A 27682-nucleotide genomic window follows, 5' to 3' on the forward strand; every position below is an offset into this window, starting at 1 on the left:
ATCAAAGAGGCAGCTGTTCATCTCCAGTGTAAAACAACAATTCAACTTCAAGTTTTTTAAATTAGTTAAAGGTCACCTATTATGCAAAACCCACTTTTTCCTGTCTTTTATACATAAACATGTGTCCCTTCTGTGGAAAGAGATTCTGAAAGTTTCAGGAAAAAGGATTCTCTCTCTTTTTGTCCTGATCCATTTATATAAAAACCTGTCTGAAAATGAGATTTTGGCCACTTTATGATGTCATAACGATTTTTTGGCTTGTGTAACTATTAGCCAATCACCAACCAAGGTAACCAAAAAATTGTCGGTCTAGAAGCAAGACTCTAGAGCTAAGAGGCGGCGTCGCTTACGTCTCTCTTACGTCGAGGCATGCAGTAAACTAAACCCACCTCCCCTGAACATGGGTCGACTGAAGAGTCTCGTCATGCCTGCCTACAAGAAGTAGCGCTGAGCAAAGTGACTAGAAGGCAACCACACACTTATGAAAAAAAAAACACACTTTATAAAGTCAGGCAACACTAACCAGGCTTCGTGTGATTCTGTTTATTTGTACCTTACTTTGACCATCCGTTCGCTGTTATTGATCATTGTGGAGAGCAGGCAGACGTTTTGTTTTGTATTATAGCAGCTATCGGATGGAATCAATACATGGGCTGCACAGGTTGTCATGTCCGACTATCACAAGTAGAATCATAATGAAAAATACGCCGGTAAAATGTGCCTGTAGAAAACGGCTTATACCACAATAGGATAGCAATAGCAAGTAGTCAGTTTAGCTTCGGTTGCTATGCTAACATCAACCATTTTATACCAGAGAAACTTTCATAACAGCGGTGTGATGCCAAACAGCATCAATTCAGACTGACACACATTCACTTAAGGGGAACTGTATGGGCTCAGAACAGTCTCATAATACACACATGCACACAGAAGGATTCACACTTGTATTTCATGATCCGCAAAAGGATTCACACTTGTATTTCCGGATCCACACTTGTGTTTGTCAATGCACACACAAATGTGTTCCGTTTCATATACATGTAAATAAAATCCAAATACAGAAAAAAGTTTTACATATGTATTTTTGATCCTCACATATTTGTTTTCCGTTTAAAACCGCTGCACCTGCAAACACAAACCGCTTTCTGTGCATGGATCGCTCTGCATTCGTGTGTGGGTTTTTTGAGACTCCCCTGACGGTGACCCGATTCGTACTTGTAATTTTTTCTATCTATAGCCAATCAGATGTCTCCTCAATTCTAAGCCAATCACATGAGCGCGCCCCCACAAGGGTAGATTTCTTGCGTTCATGACGTAGCGCTTCATGTACGCATTTTGCGCTGTCCGGAGCTGACAGGTCCATGGAGCCTGCCTGCAGGCGCTAATCTCAGGACACCTCCACTCTCAGTACATTGCCACTTTCCGATCAGGAAATGCACGCAAATACAAGCCTTTATATTATTAAGGTACAGTGCCACTTTCCGAACCATTAATGAATGCTTGTGTACACAAAAACGGCAGGCAAAACTGTTTTAAATGTGTGTTTCCTGTATGGCGATCAGCTGCTTTATTTATGTCTGTATGAAGTTGTTGTGAGTGTGGAGGGAGCAGCTACAGGTTAGTTTAGCCTAATCGATCAGTGCACTACGAAGCCAGTGCTAGACAGTGAACTGTCAACGGGGGGAGCCCCGCCGGTCATTATCGGCCGATATTCACTCTTAATAGTTTGATCGGTGCTCTCTATAAAGGCCGATCAGGAGAGGTGGATCTGATCGATATGGACATAAACGCGAGTGAAGTTTTAGCGAGCTGCATGAGAAACTGACGGGCTGTCAGGAGAGAGGGAGGGAGAGAGGAAAAGAGATGATCCTTACTCCCGTGTTATTATCCGGTCATAGTCCGGTAATTCCCTAACGGAAACGCTGCTACACAATTCTTATTATTATTATTATTGAAACATGACCGGTAAGTTTCAAATTTGTCCGGTAAAATTAAATTCTGTCCGCGGAAACCCAGCTCCGGACTACGCAAAATGCGTATATGAAGTGACATGAACGCAAGAAATCTACCCTCGTGGGGGCGCGCTCATGTGATTGGCTTAGAATTGAGGAGACATCTGATTGGCTATAGATAGAAAAAATTACAAGTACGAATCGGGTGACCGTCAGGGGAGTCTCAAAAAACCCACACACGAATGCAGAGCGATCCATGCACAGAAAGCGGTTTGTGTTTGTAGGTTCAGGGGATTTAAACGGAAAACAAATATGTGAGGATCAAAAATACATATGTAAAACTTTTTTCTGTATTTGGATTTTATTTACATGTATATGAAACGGAACACATTTGTGTGTGCATTGAAAAACACAAGTGTGGATCCGGAAATACAAGTGTGAATCATTTTGTGGATCATGAAATACAAGTGTGAATCCTTCTGTGTGCATGTGTGTATTATGAGACTGTTCTGAGCCCATAGAACTGGGGATATGTATCAGCTGCTTGTGTGACAGTCAGACAGTGAATACTTTAGAGCGGCCGCTGCCATGTGAGCTAACCCGGAGCTAACGGGAGAATAAACTCCCGTGGAAGAGCAGCCAGCACTGCAGCGGTCGGTAAATGCCGCTGAAACACATTAATAAACAATGAACCACGGCACTCTGGAGAAAAGTATAAGGTTGGAGAAGTCGTTATTTAATTTAACCCGGGTTCGTATGATTAAAAGCAACACGATCATCGACCCGACGCAGTCCCCCGTTGTTGTTGTTGTTGTTGTTGTTGTGAGCGCCGTTGGGGAGCAAATCAGCGATGTAAACGGTGACGTCATGACGCAGCAGCGGCAGCACCAGTCGGGCTCTGGGCGGTGTGAACAAAGCGGGAGCAGAAAAGGGAAACCGGAGCTGAACCAGAAAAGCTCTAGCACGGAGCTAGAATGGGAAAAGCGCTGGTGTGAAAGCCGCAAGAGGGGCGTGGGGAGTGGCTCCTTATTTTCATCTAAAGTAACAGACAGAGAATCAGCACCTTTGAAACAGGGCTGAAACAGAGGGGATTATGGGATGCTGCAATGGTCTGTTTGGTATTTTGAGCCAAACACTTCAGAGACATGGTTTGTATATATCTGAGACCTATAATATATTGATGGAAAACAGTATAATAGGGGACCTTTAAATTCCGTAGCAAACTTAACTATTTCAAGCCAAGCCAAGATATTTTACTAAACGAGTGCCTGCCTTTTTTGTTTCAATAAACATTTCATAATGTGCAACTCTAATCCAGGAGAAAATCAGTTTCCCTCGAAACATAATTGAGAATGTAGTTTGGTTGTATGAAAACATAACCTTATTGTTTACAGGGTTGGTTGAAGGTGGAAGTATCTGTATCTGTTCTGGCTAAATTCAATCTGAAAAACGAGGGCAAGAGCTTCTAGGAATATATTATGACTCAATATTATAAGTAATGTAAAAAAAAAAAAATGTAATGTAAAATAAAGTATAGTTACAGAGCCAGGGGATAGGGGTAAGATTTCCATAAAAAAACTCATAAATCCAGGACTTAAGTGGTTTATTTATATACAATTATTTATTTTATATTCTCCCAGATTCTCAAATCATATATTTGCACAAAAAAATCTAGTGTGTGTCAGAGAATAAAACCAGAGTAAAATAAAGGAAGTATATTTAATGCTAACCATCATCCAACTGGTGATGTTAACTTATGCTGAGGAAACTGTACTCACCTTGAAGAACTTTCCCAAAGCGATGTAGTCCAGTCCGTCGGAGCAGTTGAAGACCACACATTGCTTAGCCACAGCTTTGGCCAAATCTTTGGTCGTCTCTGTTTTTCCTGTGCCAGCCGGGCCCTCAGGGGCCCCTCCCAAATGGAGACTAAGGGCCCCAAACAAAGTGCTGTGGTAGGGGGAACAGACAGGAGAAAGCTTGTAAAACACCTTAAGCGCTTTCAGTGATAAATGAAACAAGATATTCCTCATCAAATGATAATGTGTATTTTTTTTTTATCCATAGACACGTCAAAATAACTTGCTGACAAACCACTTGGTAAATGTTAATGTTACTTCAGGCAAGCTGTCAGACTACCAAAATCAAATGTTTCTATGTAATGTCATTTTTTGCGCTTAATACAGTTACATTTATGGATGAACTGATGATTGTTGTAAAGGATTTGGAAACTTCTGCCATTTGACATAATGTTTGTTGGCCAGCTTCTAGCAGTAATCTTTAAAAAAATGCAAACTGCCCTAGAGGCTAGCTGAAGAACATTGTGTACAAAGAAACATGTTTGATCAATTTAAATTAACTCCCAGAAGCTCAGCAAGAAAAACTAAATACTGTCGCTGAAACTGATAAGAAAACGACAAGAAAATTAATTTAGAATCCAAATAGGGCTAAGAAGAGACAGAATGACAAGAGTTTGATTTATAATGTAGGGATATCCGGCATGTAAGTATTTCCAACCTGCGGTTTGTAGAGTCATCAGACAGTGTTTGATCTGCAAACACCTACGCATTATAAAAAAAAGGAAACCAGTGAACTGTTGATGGGAAGTTTCTTTACCGGTAGCAGCGGTCAGTAAGGGGGGTGATGACCAGGCGTGGAGTGTTCCCCAGGTATTCATAACCATAAGGCAAACCGGCATTGATCATCTTAGTCTGAAGCTGGTTCTCCTGCAAGGGGTGTGACACAGAGTTTACAAGGAGTAATACAGTAGTATGTATTATTAGTTTTAATAGAGTGGTGCAAGAATGAGTCCTACATTTAGAAATGAGTTAGCAATTTAGCAATTTAGCAATTCTGACTTCCGTTGATTTAAAGTAATTGGTTTTTGGAATTAGTTTTTGGTTAGATGCCTGAAATAAGGTCTGTGGTTGACACAAGCTTACAATATTTTGTTCTGCGAGATAAAATATGTCAGTAAAATACCCACTCTGAAAGGTTTAGGTGTCTTAAAACTGCAGTGAGTAACAAGTCTAAATGAGACTACTTAAAGGAGCCCTATTGTGCTCATTTTCAGGTTCATATTAGTATTGTGTGCCTCTACTGTGACATGTCTCCATGCTTTAATGTACAAAAAGGTCTTCATTTTTCTCATACTGCCTGTGCTGCAGCACCTCTTTTCACCCTCTGTCTGAAACCAGAGCCCAGTCTGCTCTGATTGGTTAGCTAGCCGGCTCTGTTGTGATTGGGCAACCTCTTAGAGAAGTCCCGACCCTCAGCCTATCAAGTACAATGTTTTGGAGCACTAGCCAATAGAAGCGCGAGTGTTACAGTGATGTCAATATGTTACGGAACTTTGATGTAGTTTCCTACAGCCTAAAGTTTGCGTTTTACTTGTGACGATTGCATTTGCGCTTTAACTATTATAAAGTGATGTTAACATGTGCAGATTATCCTGCTGAACAAAACATGTAAGTATCATAAGTGTGTGTTTGCCACAGACCTTGTTTCTGCTATATTCCCAAATACAAAATCCAATTGCTTTTAGTCGAGGGAATCCTTGAAATGTAAACTTCCAGGTGGGCCTACGAGAAAACGTCATCCCTGCACCACTCTTTAATGATTCCTCCTTTACATACCACCCAGTAGTAGCGCAGTTGGCTAAGCCACTCAAAGTCATTCTCGTCTTTTATTCCCTTTTGCACAAGTGTAGCGAGCACATCCCGGCCGTGCACGTCCAGCACGACGAGGGCTCCGAGGGTCACCCGGTTCTGCTTGGATAGCTTTCCGCGTACGAGTGAGACGATGTCGTCAATCTGTTTGTTGTTCTGCTCCAGGTAGGCATCTAAGGCCTGAGGAGGGGGGGGAGACGCATGATTAAATGGAAGGCAGAGCATGATGGAGAGGAAGCTATCAAGACTCCATCTATAAACTGAAGGTCACGAGTTTGATCCACTGCTATGTCTATCACTGTCAAGATGTTCATGAGGACAACACCACCCTTTTCCTTCTTTTGTAAGTGCATTGCTGGCAGGGTATAATCTTGTGTCTTGGAGGATATCATAAGAAAAATATATCATGTTACAACTGTATAATACAGCTGCTCACTGCAGACCTCTGCTGGTTACGTTTACTAAATAAGACGTGTCAGCTGATGAGATACAGGCGCTCTTATTTGATATGACACTTTTAAAAGAGTTTGAAATCCTCATTCAGATCACCTGTTTCAATATCTATCTCAGTCTGCATGTTTAACGTCGAGCCACAAGGTTATAATTACCGTAAATAAGACATTTATTGAAAGGTAATATCTCATGTATCACTTTGTTGACTTCATCTTGAGAACAAGTGATGGATCAACTAAGTGCTTTCACTCAAATACTGTATTTGAGGGCAGTTTTGAGGAACTTGAGTGTTTCCTCTCAATGATATGATATTTCTACACCACAGAGGGAAATATTTTTCTTTTAACTCCACTACGCAAGTTTTTACGTTAGTACCTTTACAGATTTAGATTCTTATACAAAATATAAATCAACTGATACATGATTTAATACATATTAAACTAGCCAGCAATATGTAGACGTGATGCAAATGTGCTCCACCTTTACCAGTTGCAATATGAAATGAATAATGCATCAATAATTATAATGCAGTGAGTAAGAAATATTATATTTCTGAAATTGATCCTGCATAATGAATAATGTTTTTTTTGGTAATACCTGTGTGCTTTTATTTAAGTTACAATATGAATGCATGCTTTATACATTTCTACTGTGTAGTATCTTCCACACTGTAAATGTTTTGTTTAGGCAGTTTCTCGTGCTCTGACATATTTTACAGTATGTAGCCATGGTTACAACAACTTTGATACAGACATGTGACTTCCAAGCATTCGGTAGATTATGCCTTTCAGATACTACAGTAGTGGTTGCCATGGTTACACCTTTGATTCAGGCATCATGGAACTTCAGAGCATTGTAGATGTAGGGAAACATGCTGCTCTGCTTCCTTTCTAACAGAGTTAAGCATGTGGGATAGATCTGTCTGTTAAACAAAAAAAATGTCCTTTGGACGATAAAACATTGTTTTCTCATGATAGGAACGACTCTAAACTACATTTTTAAATAGTACAGGTCAAGGACGGGCAATTTTTCAATCCAGATAGTTACAATAGTCTTTCCGTTCTTTCGGTATTGCGTAAAAAACAGCATTAACAGTTAGAATGAAAGATCTTAGGCATTATATCTTAAGTACCACACAATGGAAAAGAAAAGTTGATCACCTTTGGTCCTGAATGAATGGCTTCATTAATATCCTTGGTCCAGTAGACCTGTGAGACGCAGAGCACGGTCTGGCCCGGCCACGCACGCACCCAGTTGATCCTCAAATCTTTGGGGTACGCCTCGATAGCCTCCCCGACTACCTACAACGGACCACAAGAGGGACAGAGGCTTTCACTAGATTTTAGGGATTATGTGGGGAGAAGCCTTGGAAGCACAGGCTCAATGTTGGTGTCAAACTTTGACTTCACATTTGACAGACTCAAGCTCCTTCCAAATTTGTATCTCGCCTGCATGAATTTAGGTTCTCAATACATTTTTAGGCCGTCAAGAAGAATCAAGAAAATTGCATCACAGAACATATGTCATGGTTCTGAAAATAGGCCAATCAATATTAGCTAAATAGCATCCCAACATTGATGCATCATAATGTTATTTTAACTGACTGACTAAACAGCGGACTAAATGCTGTGATGGCTTATTCCCTTCACTTTTTAGATCTTTATTTGGAACAAATTGCATGAAGGAAATATTTGATATAGAAAAATACTATTTTCTTTTAAAAAATAACTAAAATCTAATCTTTTTTTGATTAAATACAATATATGTAAATAAACTATATATGTCTGGCCCTTGATGTGTTTTTTTAGTGTGGCAGTTTGACACAGCAGCTCTTGTGAATATAAATCTCATTTGAATACCACCAGAAAAAAATATGCATTCATATGTTTGTGTATTTAAGTGAAGCTGACACCAAAAATGACAAACACACCTTGTGCAGGGAGGCCATCATGCCATTCTCCAGTTCCAGGAGCCACTTCTCCACCTGGCCCCTGGTTTTGGAGGTGGAGATGACATCCAGCAGCTCTACCGTTTCCCCCTCACTGCTCTTCATGTGGGTGATGTCCAGCGCTTTGGTGAACACCACGCTAGCAATGCCTTCAAAGCACTTCTTCAGATGGGGCTGCACTCTGGAGGAGAGGAAGGCAAGAACATCTAATAACTTCCATATTGTGTTATATCCAAGTTATATTTTACACTGGCCCTCTGCATTTAGAGATTTTATGCACTTTCACATTCACAATTACGACGCCATATTAGGACCACTGAAGGTAAAATACAAGGCAGGGGAGAGGTAACATTTGTGATTTAGTTTTTTTCCAAGATTAAAAACATTTCAGAGGAAAGCATCTTGAATATTCTCTGACATTATAAAATCACAAATATACAAAAAGAACCAAGAAAATGTTTTTTTTTTAAACTTGTAAATTTGTCATATTATGGGAACATTTCCGACAGTTTTCATTTTGCGGTTTGACTTTTCTGTTTCTAATATATTTATGAGTTTTTTCTCCTAAATCTAAAATGTTATTATTAGCGATATCCATGATTGTTTCTTCCAAATGTAACAACTTTAATCTTGTATTTCTTTAGTTTTTCCCTATATTAGCTCTCTAACCTGGCTCTGTAACTCTGTAATGTTTTTTATCTGTGACACACACAATGGAAACACTGATCTTCTCAATTTAAACGAATGCAGCTTTTTTTCTCCGGCCGCATAATTGCCCAAGCTTTATTCACTTCATATTGCTATAGGCAACCCCTAGAGTGAAGATGGCTTATTAGCCTACGTTTAAACTCAGTGTGCACGCCGTCTTTTGGCAGATAATGACTGTAACATTTAGAACACGAAAGACTAATGATGCACCCAGTCTGAACACCCTCCTGTGAAATTGAAAAAATGAAAGACTGCTGACATGAAGCAAGAGAAGAACTGTGTGTAGAAGAAATCCTGATCCCCGTCTCCCTTTTTTTTAATTAATTGTTATAAGACAATTGCTTTTTAGTGTTGCTGCTTCTCCACCTGAACACCAGCTGCTGAAAGGTCAAACTAAACCAAGCTTAATGAGATAATTTGAACACGTGCAAATTCATGCTCATATGTTGATGATTGTCCTCGCTGTATTTCATCCCTAAATAGCACAAAACAGTGGTAAAAGAAAAGAAAAAGGCTAGCAAGTGGACCTTGAGTCAAACTACTGTTTTAAAGGTCACTAATTAATTTGAACAGTTATTTTTAGTGTTGAGTTATTCTTTAAAAGGTCATGGAAGCACTTGGGGGGGGGGTTGCCCACTCTCATTTTTCTCTCAGACTTCCTAGAACATTTAAGGAATACATTTATTAGAATATGTCGGGGGAACTGTGATACTATGCAGCTGCGCCCCAAAAAACTTCCACCAGACTTTTATTGTTCTTTATTTTCACAGCATGTCCTGTGACTTTTGCCGCTGCACAAAACTATTCTTGTCTTTAGAATCAAGATTGACAGGTTTTATTGTCATATGTATGGTGGCCGACAAAGGCAAATCCGTAACAACAGCCCAAAACTCGTGAATAAGGAGAAATGCACTGCAGTTTCAAAAACGGTGCAAATATAAAAACACAAATGGGCCAAAACAAATGCAAATTACAAAAAATCTTAACCAACTTGAAAACACATGCGCAGCATTTAGAAAACATTCACCAACTTGATGAAACATGTGCAGTGTTTACTAAAAGGCATAAACACATGCTGCAAATACAAAACACTGCAAGAAGCTCAAAACTCAACGTACACTGGGACACAGCTGGGACAATAGTTGGCCAATTGTCACTGGAAACCTGAAATCTAAGTTTTATTGGCTTATTCTAAGAACGGTATCGCATGATTCCTTCTAATATTATTATTATATTTTAGATATGCTGTAAGCTAGCTCACTAACGAAGCTAACTTAGTCATTTCAAATATACTAACAAAACACTTGCAGTTATGAAACAAGTGCACCAGTTCCAGCTGTGTGCATCACTTTTTATTGTCCCCCTTTCCATTCTGTTTTGTGCTTCTTGCAGCGTTTTGTATTTTTTTTAGCGTTTTGTGTTTGCAGTGTTTTGTTTACGCAGCACTTTTAGTAAATGCTGCACATGTTTCTACATTTGCATGTGTTTTAGCACATTTGTGTTTTCTTATTTTTATCAATTTTGAAAGTGTAGTGTTTTGGGCCGTTGCCCCTCTCGGCCACCGTATATATGCATAAATGCCACAGTGTAGTTATTGGCAACGAAAATCTTAAGTCCCAGGCCCCGAAAGAGGGCAACATATGATATACTTAAGACATAAAGAAATAAGGAAATAAAATAGTGATATAATGGTGCAAATACATGCAGGAATAAGTAAACATGTCCTAAGTAATGTAACTGCACCTTCTTATTAGAATAGTCCTTCTTATTGTTACTAACTAATCCAGTAAACAAAGTATTTTTTTAACCTTGCTTCATATCTATATGTTTCTCTTTCTTGTTCTCGCTGTGGGCGAAAACGTTCTGGAAAAATTGAAACAATTATTTAAAAGCTCAAGCAATAATACTTTGGCATTTGGCACCTTCTATCCCTGAAATACCATTGACCATTAACTCAAATTCGCAAGAAATTATAACTTGAACTTTCCCAACAATACACTTCCAACGCCCCCACAGCGGCATTAAAATCCCCTCTCTGCAGAGGAGGTCACAACTGTGGGCATCTGTAATGATGTGATGACAATTCCCAGATGTGAGAATAAAAGGATAGTAGAGTTCAAATGAAAAGAGAAAAGAAGATAGTAAAAAGGAAGATGATATTTTGTCAGGAATCACATATATTATTAACCAAATGCCCTTGGTCAAAAAGACGAGGGTGGGTTATCAGTTAGGACTGTGGGGGCTGAGTATGAGTTGTAGTTAGCTGAATATTGTAAGCCCTAACATCAATCTCCGTAATACTTTTTTAGGTAATGTCAAATGCTGAATGTCTAATTTTAGTCTTTTTTTTTTGCCACTAATGCTGTAATATTGTTAATGTCGTGTGCTAGTTTTAGCCATTTACCTTGTGGGGTCTTTGGTCTCTGAGAGGATTTCTAGCAGCTCCTCATTAGACAGGAAGAAGAACCGTGGAAAATAGAGACGCTTCTTCTCCAGGTAGCTGTTGAGGCCTTTCAGGATCATATCCAGAAGCTCGTTGGACTTTTTCAGCTTTTCTAGCATGTTGTCGATGGCGATTACTGCCAAGACATGCATGTCCTAACACAGAGAAGTGAGAATAGAGTACATTTTACATTTTGGTTTAAGTTATTTTAATTCATTTCAACATAGTACGTTGTTTTTGTGGTCAACTACCAACATCATCACAACTCGTGGTTAGGATCAGCATCAGGAATTAAGCAGGGCAAAGTGAAAATCTCAGAATGCTCCGAAGGGGCAAAAATACCACAAAGGTTTAATTAGTAAATTAATTAATTAATAATACATTAATAATAAAAAGGTATATTATAAAGAAAATACATGAAGAAAAAGAAAAAAAAAAGCCTTCATTAAGCCATTTAAAATTAAAAACAGCAACTTTATCCACAAATTACTACACTTTTTTAAGTGCCATCCAATTGTTGCAAACCTTTTTTGCATTTTCCACAATTAATTCAACTTCGTATATTTTATTTTTATATGTATCTGTTCTATTTCCTTGCTTTTTATTGATACTTACTTTAATTTGTAAAGCACTTTGGTGTTTGTAAAAAGCGCCTTATGAATAAATCAAGTTCAATTGAGCTTTCTCTAATGGGTCACTCAAAGCCTGGATGTGAGAAAGCAGCAATTTTCTCGCATTATCTCCTCTGACAGGTACATCTCGACTTTTGCACCAGGAGTAGCACCCTCTCTGCAAAGTGGCCGACGTGATGCATAAAAGCATTTGAGCTTTTGGATCTACAAGCTTTGTCATCGCTGCCTTGAAATGAAATACTAAAACACTGCAATATCTTTCTTTAGCAAGACGTGCTCCATGCTCCACAGTGAGGCACACTTGAAACAAAGCACTCTTCAAAAATATATGAAGAAACAGTAATACATATTTTACCTGAGGCATGTCTCACAACTCAAAAATATTTCAGCTATGATATAATTGTATCTTTACTAAAACTCAATATTCTTTGGCACCAACCGGAAGAATCTAAAGAAAAAGCCTAATCTACAAGGTCAGACAGTGAATGGTGGAACCTACTCAAAAGGAACATTTTAGAATTAAAGCGCATATAATCTTCTCAATGTAATACAAATTAAATGCAGAAATTAGCAAAATTCTGAGCTAGTGTAGCCCAACTTAATGCAATAATAAAAAAATGATTTACATAACCACTCATTTAAATAATCATGGTGTGTTTTTTAAGAGATTCTGTACCAAATAAGGATTTGTATTGAGTCTGTAGAATTTCGATAACATTTTGACATATTGTGCTCATTTTCAGGTTCATATTAGTATGTTGTTCCTCTACTGGGACATGTCTCCATGCTTTAATGTTCAAAAAGCTCTTTATTTCTCTCATACTGCCTGTGTTGCAGCACCTCTTTTCACCCTCTGTCTGAAACCAGAGCCCAGTCTGCTGTGATTGTTAGCTGGCCGGCTCTGTTGTGAGTGGTCAACCTCCTAAAGATTTCTCGCCAATTAGCATATCACCTACAGCATAGCGCGAGTGAGTGTTACATAGTGGTGTCACTATGAAACGGAAGTAAACAAAGGAGTCCAATGGAGGCGTTTCAGGCAGAGGGGGTTGTGTGGCAGGAAAACTCCCTCAAAAGTGATAAAAACAAAAAAACAGCTCTGCTTCTCCTGGTGAGAAATATAAAACTATCTTTGTTTTGTTGCTCTCCAGTTTTTTAATTATCACTAACCCAGTCCGCCTATAAACATCTTATTATAGAACATTTCACCCTGCAAAAATAACACTAACCCTTTGCACAATGCAACACTTGACAACATAGCTTTTTCAAAAAGGAACAATATGCTGTGAGGGGAAACAGCTGGTATTGATTAGCTAGCTTACAAAAAGGATGTAATACTCTCATGTTTGTTTGATGCGATCGATTTGCCTTGAGACGTTTATTTTTACTTGAGACTTTTCACGTCTCCTGGCAACATGCAACGTGTAATGTCAAAACAGAACCATTTAAAAATCAATAGGAAGTCTTCAAAAGTTCATGTACAGCTGTAAGACAACAATAGAAGACATTACAGTTATGGTATATTGTGGCAATATATGTCAATGTGAATAGGAAAGAATGAGAATGTTGGGCATTTGAGAAATAGAAAATAATTGTACAGAATGAAAAGTAAATTCTCTCTGGGAAAGCAGCAAAGAAGAGGAAGCTGATTATTGCATTGCTTTGACTTGGCACAGCTTCTGGTTTGCATTAAATATAAAGGTCACTGTCCAGGACAGTGGACAAGGAGGCTCAGCCACTCAAATACTTTTAATGAAGTTCTGTTTTGAAACTACAACCACAGAGAGCATCTAGAATGAGAAAATAATTATTTTTGATCCCTCATGATTTGCTATTGATTTCTTATGTGGAGTGAAAGCAGCGGCTGCTGACTCATGCCAAAGCCACTTTTCCTCCCCCTGGGCTCAGCATATAATAAATAAAAGTAATAAATAAATGGCATGAATGAGAGATGAAAAACATTTAGATCAGGTTTTTTTTTTTTTTTTAAGGGAATAGTCTGTGTAAAATACTCAAGCTACGGTTAGCAACTGACTTTAAAGGCTAAATCGCAGACATTGTGTTTCATTGAGGCGTACAATTATACCGGCAAATTGAGTGTCTGATTGAGTGTGATTCCAGCTCTTTATAGATTTCATCAGGACAATGTTATAACTTGTTTTTGAGTGAGCCAGCCAGAAGCTATTTATGACCACACTGAAGGGATAACAATGCGCTAATGTCTGTATTGTGCCTGATAGTGTGTGTTTTATACACCAAACAGATGGCTTCAATGGGGGACAGCAACTGTTTATAGCGGATATGGCAGCTCTGCAATCTGTGTGGGGGAATTACATTATCGAAAAAAAACATTTGTCTTTGTTGGAATCTAAAACACACACACAAACACACAAATGGTACATGGACTGCATTTATATAATGCTTTTCCATTCTTTGTGACCACTTTAAGTGATTTAACATAAGTCAGCATTCACACATTCATACAGAGGCAGAGGCTGCCAGAGACGGCGCCCCTGCTCAAAGAGGCTACACTCACCCACCTTTACACACTTTTGGCCATCAGGAGCAATGTTGGGTTCAGTATCTTGCCCAAGGACACTTGGACATGTTGAATGCATTGGCTGGGGATCGAACCAACAACCTCCTGATTTGAGGTGGAACATCTACCCAGTGTTGTAAGAAGTACTCAGATCCGTAAGTAAAAGTAGAAATGCTATGTTCTTCAGATGCTCCATTATAAGAAAAATTCCTGTATTTAAAATGTTACCTGAGTAGAATTACAGAAGAATTATCAGCTAAATGTACTTAAAGGTCCCCTATTATACTCTTTATCAACAATACATTAAAGGTCTCAGATATATAAAAAACATGTCTCTCAAGTGTTTTGCCTGATCACAGTGGCCTAATCTGATCAGCTCATTTTCAGACAGGTTTTTAAATAAATGGATCAAGACAAAAAGAGAGAGAATCTTTTTTCCTGAAACCTTCCGAATCTCTGTACACAGGGGGACACTTATTTATGTATAAAATACATGAAAAAGTGGATTTTGCATAATAGGGGACCTTTAAAGTATTTTTTAAAAAGTACTCTATATGCAACAAATACATGTAAGAGAAGTGTAATGTTGTAGTCCGTCAATGTGGAGCAAATACTTATTTAAAGAGGCCCTGTTATGCTTTTTAGGGTTTTCCCTTTGCTGTAGAGTGCTATATCGTTGTTTGTGCATGTAAATGCTCTGCAAAGGCTACAATCCCTGTGTTCCCTCCTGCACACTCCCAATTCAGAGCAGACTGGGCTCTGGTGTCAGACAGAGGGTGAAAAGAGGTGCTGCAGCACAGGCAGTATGAGAAAAATAAAGAGCTTTTTCAACACTAAAGCATGGAGACATGTCACAGTAGAGGCACTAAATACTAATGTGAAGCTGAAAAATGTGCAGAATGGGTCCTCTTTAACATATCATGTGTTTTTATATGATAAAAGTAACTAGACACTATAGGTGTTGAATACATGTAGTGCAGTGGAAAGTACTATATTTGCCTCTGAAATGTAGTGGAGTAGAAGTATAAAGTAGCATAAAATGAAAATACCCAAGTACCTAGTATAGTACGTAAGTACAGTACTTAAAGGAGCTCAGTTACATTCTATCACTTCAACTACATCGGAGCCACAGCTGCCTCTAACATACACACTTGACATCCTGTACAAATATAACCCTGTATGTTCAACGCACATTCTGCAGAGCTTTATATCTGCATGGGCATGAGTGCAATATTAAGTACGCTATTCTTTTGCTGACTACTATTGTCTTATTATTTCTGGCTCTATTAGTAAACAATATGTCAATCATCTTCTCCATGAGCTCAGATGGTCAACTGTGTCTCGCTGCCTCAGCTCATTAGAGGGGTCAAAGATTTGAGGTGCATCACATTTTAAAGAAAGGGTTCATAGACATACGTCTTTTTCTGCAATGCATGCAGTAATACAGAAGATACATGATATATTGAAGAAGGCAGCAAATCAAAAAGAAAACTAAAAAGAAAGTTGTAAGGTGCTGCTGGAGGATCAGTGGATCTTGAGCAGCTCCCTGTGGTTGATCTGATATTAACAGGTGAATTGTGGGTAGGAGAGCCTCTCTGTTGCTGCCCGCCTTTTTGCTCACTCCTTTCTTTGGTAGTATAGAGTTGAGATGATTCCAATTTCATGCACTGCTGATCAATGCCATGGACGAGATGAAGGGATGTGTTCTTTGTCAAGATTGTGATGCAGTGTACGCCTATGCCTGGGGTTAGTTGTTCCTATAGCTGGCCTACATGGTGTGGGGAGTGAGACTGATTAGCTTCGAACATGGCAAGGAACTGGGGTTGCATAAAAAGATCAAAGTGTAAATCAGTGGTTCACAACATTTTTCCTCAAGGGACTCCTTTTATATAATTAAGTCAACTGACTAGGTGACATGGTTCATGTATATTTTGTAATGTATTTATTGTATAACATAAACAAAACAGATTAATTCTACAATCAACCAAAACAGTGAAAGCAATAACTGCAGGAATTTGGTGTATAACAAGCGACTAGAGTTATTTCAATGCAGAGTATTTCCTGGGGATTAGTTTTCTTCACGGACCCCTGTGAAGCTTTGGTGACCCCTAGTGAGGGCTTGAGACTAAGACCCCATTTACACGGGAACGAAACCCGCATAGTTTCTCTTGCGTATAGCCCTTTCATTTACATGAGGCCGTAACAAAACGATAGAAACGGACCCCGCAAACGATAACGGGTCCCAAGGTGGATAGATCTGCAAACGGAACGCTCTGGGGGGTCAAACGGCTCCGTGTAATCGCCTCTATACGATCATTTTCTGATAACGATTAAATAGCCCCGCCTCCCTCTCCCCACGCCTCCCTCTCCCCACGTCTCCCTCTCCCCACGTCTCCTGCTCAGATTTAAACTTTAACGGACATGTTGACCGGCGGAAAAAAATGTTAACGGAAACTCTGCCGCATAGTCCCCTCGTCCCTTGGAAGAGGCGGAGAGGTGGGTGTTTTTCATCTGCTGGTGGACCAGCAGATGAAAAACACCGGTGGACTCCACACGCCGTCCACCGCGGAGAATAAACAGAAGGGCAACCATGGCAACAATGCTTCGGGGGCGGGGTCTTCTTCGCTGCTTTTGGTGTATTTTGTGGCGGCAGCAGCGCCACTTACAGGCCTGGCATATGTACTACAGCGTTTCCAGCGTTTCCAGCAGTCTCGTGTGAACGGACACGTTAAATGAATCGAATGCGTGTGAACGGAAGACTTTTTTGAAAACGCATGCGTGCATAAACGCAAACGTTCCCGTGTAAAGGCAGCCTAAAGGATGGAAACTAGTAGAGCAACTGATTAGCTTTCTTTCATTCAATATTAATATGAACCTGCAGTATTGAACACTTCCCATTATTAGCTGAAAACATTTCAAAGAAAGCTCAAACTAAAAGGCAAAAGGTATTGTTGTTTTTGCTCCCTAAAATGTTATACAAAGATAATTGGGGTAATTGTGTGCATGAATTACAAAAATTCAGGCATGTCATTTTTGTAAATCAGCCATCTTTCTAATTTGTGAACTCGGTATACATTCCCTGCAAACATTGTATTGCCTTCCCAGGGTCAAAACAAAACATGTAAAGCAACTTTTAGCTTCTATTCAAGGTCCAACTGGGAAAAACGTTCTGAATATCTGAAGTCTGGCCCCACCCTAAGTTATCTTAAATCAAGTCACTCACGCTTCAATCATCTTAATTTTTGCTTTTCCAGAAGTGATCTAACTATATTTTATTATTATACTTCTGCACGTCTACAGTACATCCTCTGTATTTACATTGTTTAATTACCTTCTTTCACTTATCAATTATATATTTTTCGTTGTGTTTGTTTTATTTATTTATTTGTATTGTGTGTAAATGTTTATGTTAAGCAATTGGTATTCCCTCTGTTTCTAAACATGTGCTATATAAAAAGATTCATTGATGATTTTTTTTCTATAGATATATGAAATCAACTCAAGTCAAGTTAGGCATGAAAAAAAAAAAAAACGTCTTTCACTATGATTTATGGTTGCCAGGCAATGTTCAAATTATCTGTAACAAATGTCCACACTACCAGATAATATATATTTTGTATGAATTAAAACTTTGGAGACTTTAAATCAGGGATGGGCAAATGGCGGCCCGGGGGCCGCATGCGGCCTCCTCTTTTTGCGGCCCTCAGATTAATTTATAAACAACGTAATTAATTTTAAAAAATTAAAAATTAAAACTTATTTTTTTAATTGTTTTACTTGTAGTACTGATACCGTCCACTAGACTCCTAGTTACGTCGCAAGCTGCGTACATGATTTCGTTCGGCAGCCAAATACCGCAAAATAATCTGTGACGCGTTTGCGTGTATTGTGTTTGTTTCCCGGGGAAACACTCACAAGAAACACCGGCTGTTGTTATGCCTGCTGTGACGTTAAGTTACCGCTTGTAATTATGCCTTTACAAGCTTCAAAGTTGTATTTATCATCTGAATTTGGCGAAACAAGTTTAATATTCTAAAAACCAAGACTTTGTTTATTTGAAATCAGATGAAAACAAACTGTCACGGACCCTGCCGTGTTATCTATGATTACTATACGCTTTTCATTCATAATTTCAGCGGGAGGGAGGAGGAGCGGCGCTGAGGAACAGCAGAGTGTCTTAGCTAGGTTCAAGTTAGACAACTACAATTACATACAATACATGCAATTTGTGTGTGTGTGTGTTCCAAGTGAATCTGCGGCCCCCTGGTGGCCAGTACATACATTATGTGGCCCCCACCACCATCCAAGTTGCCCATCCCTGCTTTAAATAGACAAAAACGTAAACTTCTTCCCCAGCCAGTAGGAGTTGCTAATGTGAAGAACACGTCAGCGCCCTTGCACACTGCTTTAACTTTTCTTTTGAACAGTGTTCTGAAACAGTGAGCTGTACCGAAGCTGCCTGCATATGACTGTGTATGAATGTTGGATAATCTTCTGTGCTTTAAAACTACATAATTACCTTACGAAGAAACACAATGTCAACATCAAATGACGTACCTTATTTCTGATTAAATTCACACAGCAGGTAACAATATAAAAAACGTCCTGATTGTCTGAACATATTAAGGTAGTTGAGCAGCTGATTGAAGCCGAGTTGCCAGTATTTAAAATAATATTTCCCTCTTATTACTTTGACTAAACGTAATGATTATTACACACACAGTAGAGTGGTGCAGTGATGACCATGGTTGTAGGCCAACCTGTAAGTTAGCAAGGGCTCCATAGACCAAAAGCAATGGGATTTGTGGCATAGGCAGATTTATGATGCGTACAGCAGGATAATACCCATATATATACACTTATTTTATAATAGTTGAAGAGTAAATGCAATGCAAGTAAAACGCTTACGTAATGCTTTAAACCAACTACATCATGGTCACATGACTTAACTAAATCTCTGCCAAGCTAAAGGCAGCTAACATTTCCTGTGATGACGTGTCGTATTCTTTCTTTAGTCACTTACAGTTACAGTAGCTACTGCCGTTTTTAAAACACATAAACGCTACAGACATTCAACAGCAGGGCATACTGATGTATTTTACGTCATAAAACAAAACATGGAAATCTTGAAAGCTTGGGTTAACCACAGATCCTATTTCAGGCGTTTAAAGAGAAACAAATTCAAAATCATTGACTTCTAGACGAGGAACGCGAAAATGCATACTCATTTCCGGGTTTGTGACTAATTTCTGCACCCCTCTATAATCCCTGTTCAGTTTATTTGTAGGTTGTTATTCTATCTTTACGTTAGTCTTGAGAAGTCTAACATAGGCATAATGTATGAGGATGAAGTCTCTGCATACGTATAGTTTCTCAGAGTTAACTTGATACACTTAAGTAATGGGGCCGATTTCTTGAAGCTGGATAAGCAGAAATGCAAGTGTAGAAAGTACTGTAGCAACATTTGTGCCAACATGCTTTATAACAGCGTGTGCACAACTCACAGTAGACTGGAGAGTATGCGTGCACATCTGAGTGTGTAGGCTTCCTATCCCTTGGTGACCTCATTTTCTTTGTGGCTCAGGCTGGCCCTGCCAGACAAAATCCATAATTTCTATTTGATGGTGCAGTCAGGCTGGGCCTTCTGGAGGACACTGCCTGAAATTGATGTGTCTCATTTCAGGTCTACTGAGGACGCCAATTACCCTTTTGGAGACTCTTTGAGGATGCTGGTGCAACACTCCCTTGTTTCTGACTTGCTCTCTGTCCTTTTTCCTACTTTTCAGCCTGTGCAGTTGTTCCACAACTATCTCAGTCTGAATAGTCCTTTCCACAACTATCTCAGTCTGAATAGTCCTTTCCGCTTCTACTGTATATTTCTGTGCCTGTTTTTTCCTCTGTATATACTTCATACCCTCTGCTGTCACACTCAGGGTCGGGCGTAGTTGAGTGTTTATGTTTGTTTCTCCCCACAGGCTCAGGTTTTAAAGTCATAAAAGATAGTTTTAAGTTGAATTTGGTATAATTATAGTGGACAACGTTAAATTGTAATGGTTGCACTGCCTGTGTACTTCATACTTTAAATTGGACCTGTATTTGGAGACTGATGAAAAAGGGATTCCTTTTCAGCTTATCTTATTTGCTGCCTCTGAACATTAAAACAAGTTTCCTGCTGATGAGGATACTACACTTTTTAGTCCGGCTTGCAGAATGTCACTACCTCCAATGATTGGTTCTTTTTTTTCAACACTGAAATGTGTTGTTATCATTCCAGTTGAAAGAAAAGTATTAAAATAGAGCAACCATTCTGTAGGAAACACCATCGGACGGTTGACTGTGTTACTGTTTAACCAAAATTGAATTGGCTGGCATTATCATTTTCCTTTTTATTTATTTGGAGGCATGTCACTGTGCGATCCATTATGTTACTGTAAAACAATTTAAATGTTGAAAATTGTGATGGTTAGATGTTTTATTCTGTCAAAATGTTATATTTGTATTTGGGTTTGATGTGTTGAAGGGACAACAACTTACTTATTGTGCAACCTTGTGTTGTGTTGTGACATTGTGTACTGTGTGTTTATTTAAAGAGGGTATTTATCTCCATCATGGATGACAAGCCTTCTCGTCAATGTTAGGGACTATTACCAGCTAGGACACATTTCATTGTATTTATCATGTATATATGTTATTTCTATGATTTAACTTGCACTACTTATTTTCAATTATTCTTTACCAGTGATTTTTTTTACACATTAGCAAATTTGGAGTGACTCATAGCTGCAAGATTTCCAGGACTAATAACTGCTGATTGCTGTGCATACGACAATGAAATAACTTGAAGGTAGATAACTTACAACAGACAGTGTTGCAGTGACCCACAGCAACAATCCTAGACATGACTTTTTCTCTGACCAAATAACATTTCCTTGGTAAAGGGCAGTTGTATTCTCAACTATTGGCAAATCAATTTAACTTCCTGTTGCATTCAGCAAGGTCAGCCAATAGGAGAGGGTACGCTTTTTTTCAACAGCAGATGTAGAAGAAGAGTTTTTGTTCCTCTATAACGGTGTTTAGATGACAAATATTAGTATAGCTGTTTATGGTCATGTATCTTCCTAATCAATACCCCATCATGCTCCAATAATACAATCTTAGGGAAACAAACCTAAACGTAAAATAATATGTAAACAAGCAACTTACCAGGGAAACCAGTTTGATGGTTTCCCTCCAGGTTTTGTCCACAGCTGTGAAGCGGCGTCCCTCCTCAGGCATCTGAGTCATGATGTCAGGGGAGCTGAAGATGGGCTCCAGGTAGAGCCAGGTGGACTGCACCTTCAACCAGTCGTCCATGATCTCCTGGAGGAGCAGAAGTTTGGCCTCCCATTCCCTACAGGAGGAGAAAAGAGTTTGGAAGTGGGTATATACAACTTTAATAAAGGCACTTTCAATTCTGATGTATGTCATATTCTTACTTTGTTGTTGAGTATCTAAACTTCGACACTTTTATGTTTGAATTTATTTAATATAGCTTTTAAGTTGATTTATGTTTGCGCCTATTTTACAAACCTAATTCCTCTCAATAACTCAATCAAGCTGTGTTTATGTATGCACCATTTTAAACCAAAGCAAATGTGTAAACCTATTGGCAATAAACCTGATTCTGAATCTGATTATAATTAATATAACTTAAAGGTGGGGTAGGTAAGTTTGAGAAACCGGCTCGAGATACACTTTTACGAACTTTTTGCCCGGCTAAAATAACTGGATGGCCTACCTGCCTGTCAGGCTTCCATCTGTGCACAAACTTATCTCGTGCCCTCATTGGTCATGTGCGCGTTCGTGTGTGTTGGAGGAAGTGGCAGATTTTTACCGGCTGTGTATTTTCAAATTCTAGCACACTCGAGCTGGTTACTCCAAAATGACCTACCCCACCTTTAATATATGTTTTGTAGAGGAACAATAAGCCTAGAACAAAGCAGTAAAAATGACTTATAGGTAAAAGGGGTTTTGGTAATCCTGAATGTGTATTTATATTATCTGTAGTAAGTAGACTCTGTATAAAAGGCTGTTGCGATCAGTTCATTTGGCACCAGAATAGGATTATTGGTCCACACCAGAGTTCGATGCTAACACACAAGGCTAGATAATTACATTATAAAGCTCTCATGGGATTAAAAGAACAACTTTCAAATGCTGCTTTAGCATTCTGCCAAATATGGCACAATACATGTTTAAAAGCTGCAGGGAAGCCTGTGTCAAACTGTGCCTGGCAGCAATACTGCAATCATATCAGAAATGACAGAGGCTGGGGAATGTTCATCATTTGCTGAACAGAGAGGCAAATAGAAAACTGAGTAGTAATGAATGAATTATACAATATGCTAATATGAAACGGTTGTTTTCCAAGTTTCACAAAGGTTACATTAAGTACAAGTCCGCAACAGACAATTCGCTTTTTTAGTTTAAGATAGAGGTATCATTTTAAGGTGTATTTCACCAAAAACAGCAATAGCACCCAGCACAAGAGGAGATACTGTAATGAAAACATCCTTAACTAGCCCGGCCATGTGTATTAACTTCATAACATTAATGAATTGCTTCTTCAGGCAAAACAATTCCTACAAAACTCACCGTATCTCCACCTCGAAGGGCTTGATGAAGGGCGAGCCCCTCATGGTTTGTGTCTTCACGATGTGATCGTCCAACAGCATCTGCACCTCGTCCACGGATGACAGGATGGAGGTGCCCGTCTCTCTGTAGGCCAGTAGGTTGAACTCCATGTCGCCCCACTCCATGGCCATTTTCTCCATGGCCTTCTCCAGAGAGTACTCCTTGCCTGCTGCCTCGCTGATGCCCTCAAAGCTGCCCAGGTGCTGTTCCAGCTGCATGGAGAGGAACTGATCCACGCAGGCCTCCTCGTCAGCTGGCTGCAGCGAGATTCCGGACACCTCTGCCATGGCGTTCCAGTGGCGATCACGCAGGCCTGGGTTACACAGCACCTATGACCAAGAAGGAGTATACAATGTATATTATACTGTATGTATATAAGCCTACTAGCCTAGCTCAGTCAGTAGGCACTTTTTGGGGGAACTGGAGGACACCGGTTCAAGTCCCGATTGGACTAAGTAAAAAGTGTGGACTGGTAGATGGAAAGGTGTCAGTTTGGTCCTCAAGCAAGGCACCAAACACTCAACTGCTTGGGACAGCTAACCATTACAGCCCCCCTTGCTCTGACACCACTCCATTACATTTGTAAGTCCTGTTTGTGCATTATTGCAATAATGGCATTACTTTACAAGCTGACATTTTTATCCAAAGCTCCTCACATACAATTCAATACTGTAAACAAATGAAGCATCGAAACACCCTTTTTTATGATACATTGGCAGTTCTAGACCAATTTTTTCTTGGCAGGGGGGGTTATTTCATGAAAGGGGCACAATAAGTGGTACAATTTTAGGTGAGTATAAAGTCAAAGTGCACAAAATAAACCATAAAAAAACATGATTGGTATTCACGTCAGTAACCTAAATATGTGATGAGGCATTATTGTTTGTGCAACACTGTCACAAGTGTTATTATCAAACTCTTTTTTTGGAGTGGGGTCTGTGCTTAGTGTTACAGGAGCACTGGCCCCTGCTGCCCCTCCCCACCCATTTTATGAAATGTAGATGCTTGTTTTCCCCTGCACCAAAGTACAGGTGTGTGATGTCAAATCGGATAACAACAGTGTAAATTGAATTTAAAAGTAAGTCTTCTTCTTCTACTACTAACTGTATGCTTGTCATAAACTAGTGTAGAGACATTTATTATTTTCACCTCTATAGCTATAGACTCGTTCCGTTGGGGTCTTACCTGCACCAAAGGAATGTTTTCTTTGAAGTCCTCCACCTTGGTCTTCATACTGGTGGCTATGCTCAGGGCACTGGGAACATCACTGAAGCCTTTCTCCAGTTTGTACAGAATGCGCCAGTAGTTACCAACATCCCCTTCTACCTGCAAGGGTGGAGTTTGCATTACAATGAGTCCAGCAAGACAAAGTATGAATTAATAATTGTCAACCAAAATGGTATAATAAAACAGTCTGTTAAACCAAAAACAAAATGTCTACTTTATAATTAGAAATACCTGCAGTGTATGGCAGCTCACTGGCCTCATTGCAACTGAGTCATAGTTCATCTTATTAGTATCAACTGTGGCGTGCAAACTGCAATTGCACTATCCTCATGTTTAATCCATTATAGACTTTTAGCAAATATATTGAGGAGGATTTATTTATGATATTATTTTACTTTATGCGTGTCTTTTCATATGGCCTTGTGTTTCTTTAATTTCTTAATGCCTGTTTATTTCTTGAATAATGATGTGTGAATTGCCTTGTTGTTGCTAGGCTAAGATGCTAAACAAAAGAAAGCCTTGCTTTGCCAAGCGGCTGCTATAAAAGGAGAGCTAATAAGAGCTGTCTTGCTTTAACACATCAGGACAGACAGAAACAGAGATGTCAATCAAACAGCAGGTGCAGTTGAGTGTGTGAGTGTGTGTGTGTGTTGTGTGTGTGTGTGTGTGTGTGTGTGTGTGTGTGTGTGTGTGTGTGTGTGTGTGTGTGTGTGTAAATATTATTCACAGGTACACATCTCTGTCTCAATGTTATATATGATAGCACATTTGACATTCATTCTATGTAGGCGTAGCAAGAAACAAAAAAAAGATTGGTATGCTATAGGACTGATATATGAAATAAAGTGCGTTCCAAGACTAGAATCTATAAATGCGTGTGTAGGTGTGGGAGTGTTACATTGTGAAAATGGAGTAGCTTTTCATTGCATGCACTGTTATTGACAATGAAGAGATTTCAAAGCTTTCAAAGAATACAGAATTTCAGCATTATTCTCAGATTCCTCTGTTTCTGCTGACAATCACAATTAATCGATGGGCACATTGACTTAGCATGACTGCACCAACTGTAATAAAATGTTATTAAAGGGGCCCTATTATGCTCATCCTCAGGGTTAGTTTTGTATTTTGTGCTTTTACTATGACATGTTCACATGTTTTAATGTTTAAAAAGGTCTTTATTTTCCTCATACTTCCTCTGCTGCAGCACCTCTTTTCAGCCTCTTTGAAATGTGGGATTTTAGCTTTTGCAGAACATTAACTTGGACAAAAACCTATAACACACTACAAGAAAGAGAAAACCCCCAAAAGCATAAAAGGTGCTTTCACAATGGCATTTGAAGCATCACTGATGCTGTCCTGAATATAAAAGGTGTCCCTGCTCATTGTTAAATTGTTGAAGGTTAAATATACATCCTGAACTTTCTGGTACCTTGTCTGGGTTCACACCCGAGAGTGGTCCATGGAGCCACTGATCATACTGGTTTAGGAAATCAGTGCCTGTCTCATAGAGGCGTAGAAAGGGTGTGAGCTTGTCGTGGATCTTCTTACGCTGTGGGTACTGGGAAATAGTCCAGCCATAGGCATCCTCCTCCATGTTGAATTCATTTATCTTTGGAGAGGAGCAGAAAGAGAAGCATGGATAAAAACATGCCAATGCTGCCCTCTACAGGTTAAACATTTGAAAGCAGAAACCATCATTTAACTTCAAATACTATGATAATTTATACTAATTAATCCTCTCTACAATTAATGTATATCTTTTAATCAGGAACATGTCTAGTCAATAAAACCCACTTTTATAAGAATGGCTTTTATTTATTTGTATTTATGTTTTATTACTTTCTGCTTGTTTTACTCTGTGTTTTATAGTCTGGTTAGTTGCTGGTTGTTGCATTATCTGTGTGTATTAAATATTTGTATTTGTTATATGAAAGCATTTGGTAACTCTGTTTGAAACGTGCGACAGAACTAAAGTTATATTAATATTTTATTGTTATAATATAATTTGTGAAGTATTCTAAAATCTGAGTTTACACTGGCATGGAGCAATACTTCAAAAGTGGATTTTAAACGGCTTTTACAATGATACAAACAAAAACACTTAATGCTATATTTATGCTATATGCTTATGCTATATTGTTTTATCATTGTTTGGGTATCAATATAACTCCAAATTGTCTGATACTGCCCACTACAATATTGCCCTTCTGTCAATCTCCATATCTTTTTTTGACAGATTAGGAGTCGATCCCTTATTTCTCTACCACATTGTGTTTTTCAGCATTGATTCTAGTGTACCTTTTCCAGAGCTGACTCTAGTTTAGCATTGAGGGCCTGGGATTTCTTCAAATACTTGTTGAGATCCGTCAGATCACTGAGGGTGGCGAACTCCTCCACCTGTGCGCTGTAGCTCTCCAGTTCTTCCACAAAGCACTGGCGGCACATCTGAATGCACATACAGAAAATGTCCTCTCGGAATTATTCCAACATGCTAAAGAAATACAACCAACAGATGAATATTTAGATAGATATAGTAGAGAATCAGACCTCAAGGCCACTCTGATATTGCGCTGTCTTTTCAGCGAGGATCTGCCGGTGTTCCCTAATGATGGATGGCATACGCTGAAGCCACTGGATGGTCTGTGTGTTGAGCTCCATGTCCGATGGTGAGAGGGTGATAAAGTCCATGAGGAAACACAGTTGTGTGTTGGAGTCTGTCAACCTTTGCTCTAACAGAGGCAGCTCTGCAGTCTGCACTTTATACATATAGGCCTGGGATGGGGGTACAGGAAAACAATAAAACACAGATATAGTACGACAGAATCAGGTTTAAACATATAAGGAATTTGCGTTGGTGGATAATGGTGCAAAAAAAAGGAATTAAGTTGTAAAAAGGAGCAAATATAGATAACAAATACATATTATAAAAACTATTATATTATACCAAAAACTACTTTATTATAACAAAATAAAAAGTAGTTTACAAGAAATATTAATACACAAAAAACATGATAAATACTGAGCAGTTATAAAGGGGCCATTTTATGCTCATTTTCAGGTTCAAATTTGTATTTTGTGTCTCTACTGTGACAGGTCTCCATGCTTGAATGTTCAAAAAGCTCTTTATTTTTCTCATTCTGCCTGTGCTGCAGCACCTCTTTTCACCCTCTGTCTGAAACCAGAGCCCAGTCTGCTCTGATTGGTTAGCTGGCCAGCTCTGTTGTGGTCAACAGCTTAGAGATGTCCCGTCCCTTAGCCTATCACTTACAATGTGATGGAACACTAGCCAATAGAAGCGTGGGTGTACAGAAGTAAACAAACAAGTCCAATGGAGGAGTTGCAGGAGGGAGGGAGGGGGGGGGGTTGTTTGTGGGAGAGAAACGGGCGTGAACTTTTGGATTTGAGCCTTTTACATGAACAACAACCTTTATAACACACTACAGGA

At 39.1% G+C, this 27682-nt stretch overlaps 1 protein-coding gene across 1 annotated transcript in view; it reads right to left on the minus strand.

The window, feature by feature from the left end:
• The window catches only part of dnah7 (dynein, axonemal, heavy chain 7), a 111770-nt gene that overhangs the window by 75877 nt on the left and 8211 nt on the right, over positions 1-27682 (minus strand). The window contains 12 exon segments of the mRNA XM_034134577.1: positions 3731-3899; positions 4566-4675; positions 5585-5797; positions 7231-7371; positions 8001-8199; positions 11131-11324; positions 21541-21727; positions 22972-23339; positions 24196-24336; positions 25667-25846; positions 26536-26682; positions 26785-27009. Of these exon segments, the coding sequence (XP_033990468.1) occupies positions 3731-3899; positions 4566-4675; positions 5585-5797; positions 7231-7371; positions 8001-8199; positions 11131-11324; positions 21541-21727; positions 22972-23339; positions 24196-24336; positions 25667-25846; positions 26536-26682; positions 26785-27009 (2274 nt within the window).

Source organism: Trematomus bernacchii, unplaced genomic scaffold (genome assembly GCF_902827165.1).
Source record: "Trematomus bernacchii unplaced genomic scaffold, fTreBer1.1, whole genome shotgun sequence".
Lineage (NCBI taxonomy): Eukaryota > Metazoa > Chordata > Actinopteri > Perciformes > Nototheniidae > Trematomus > Trematomus bernacchii.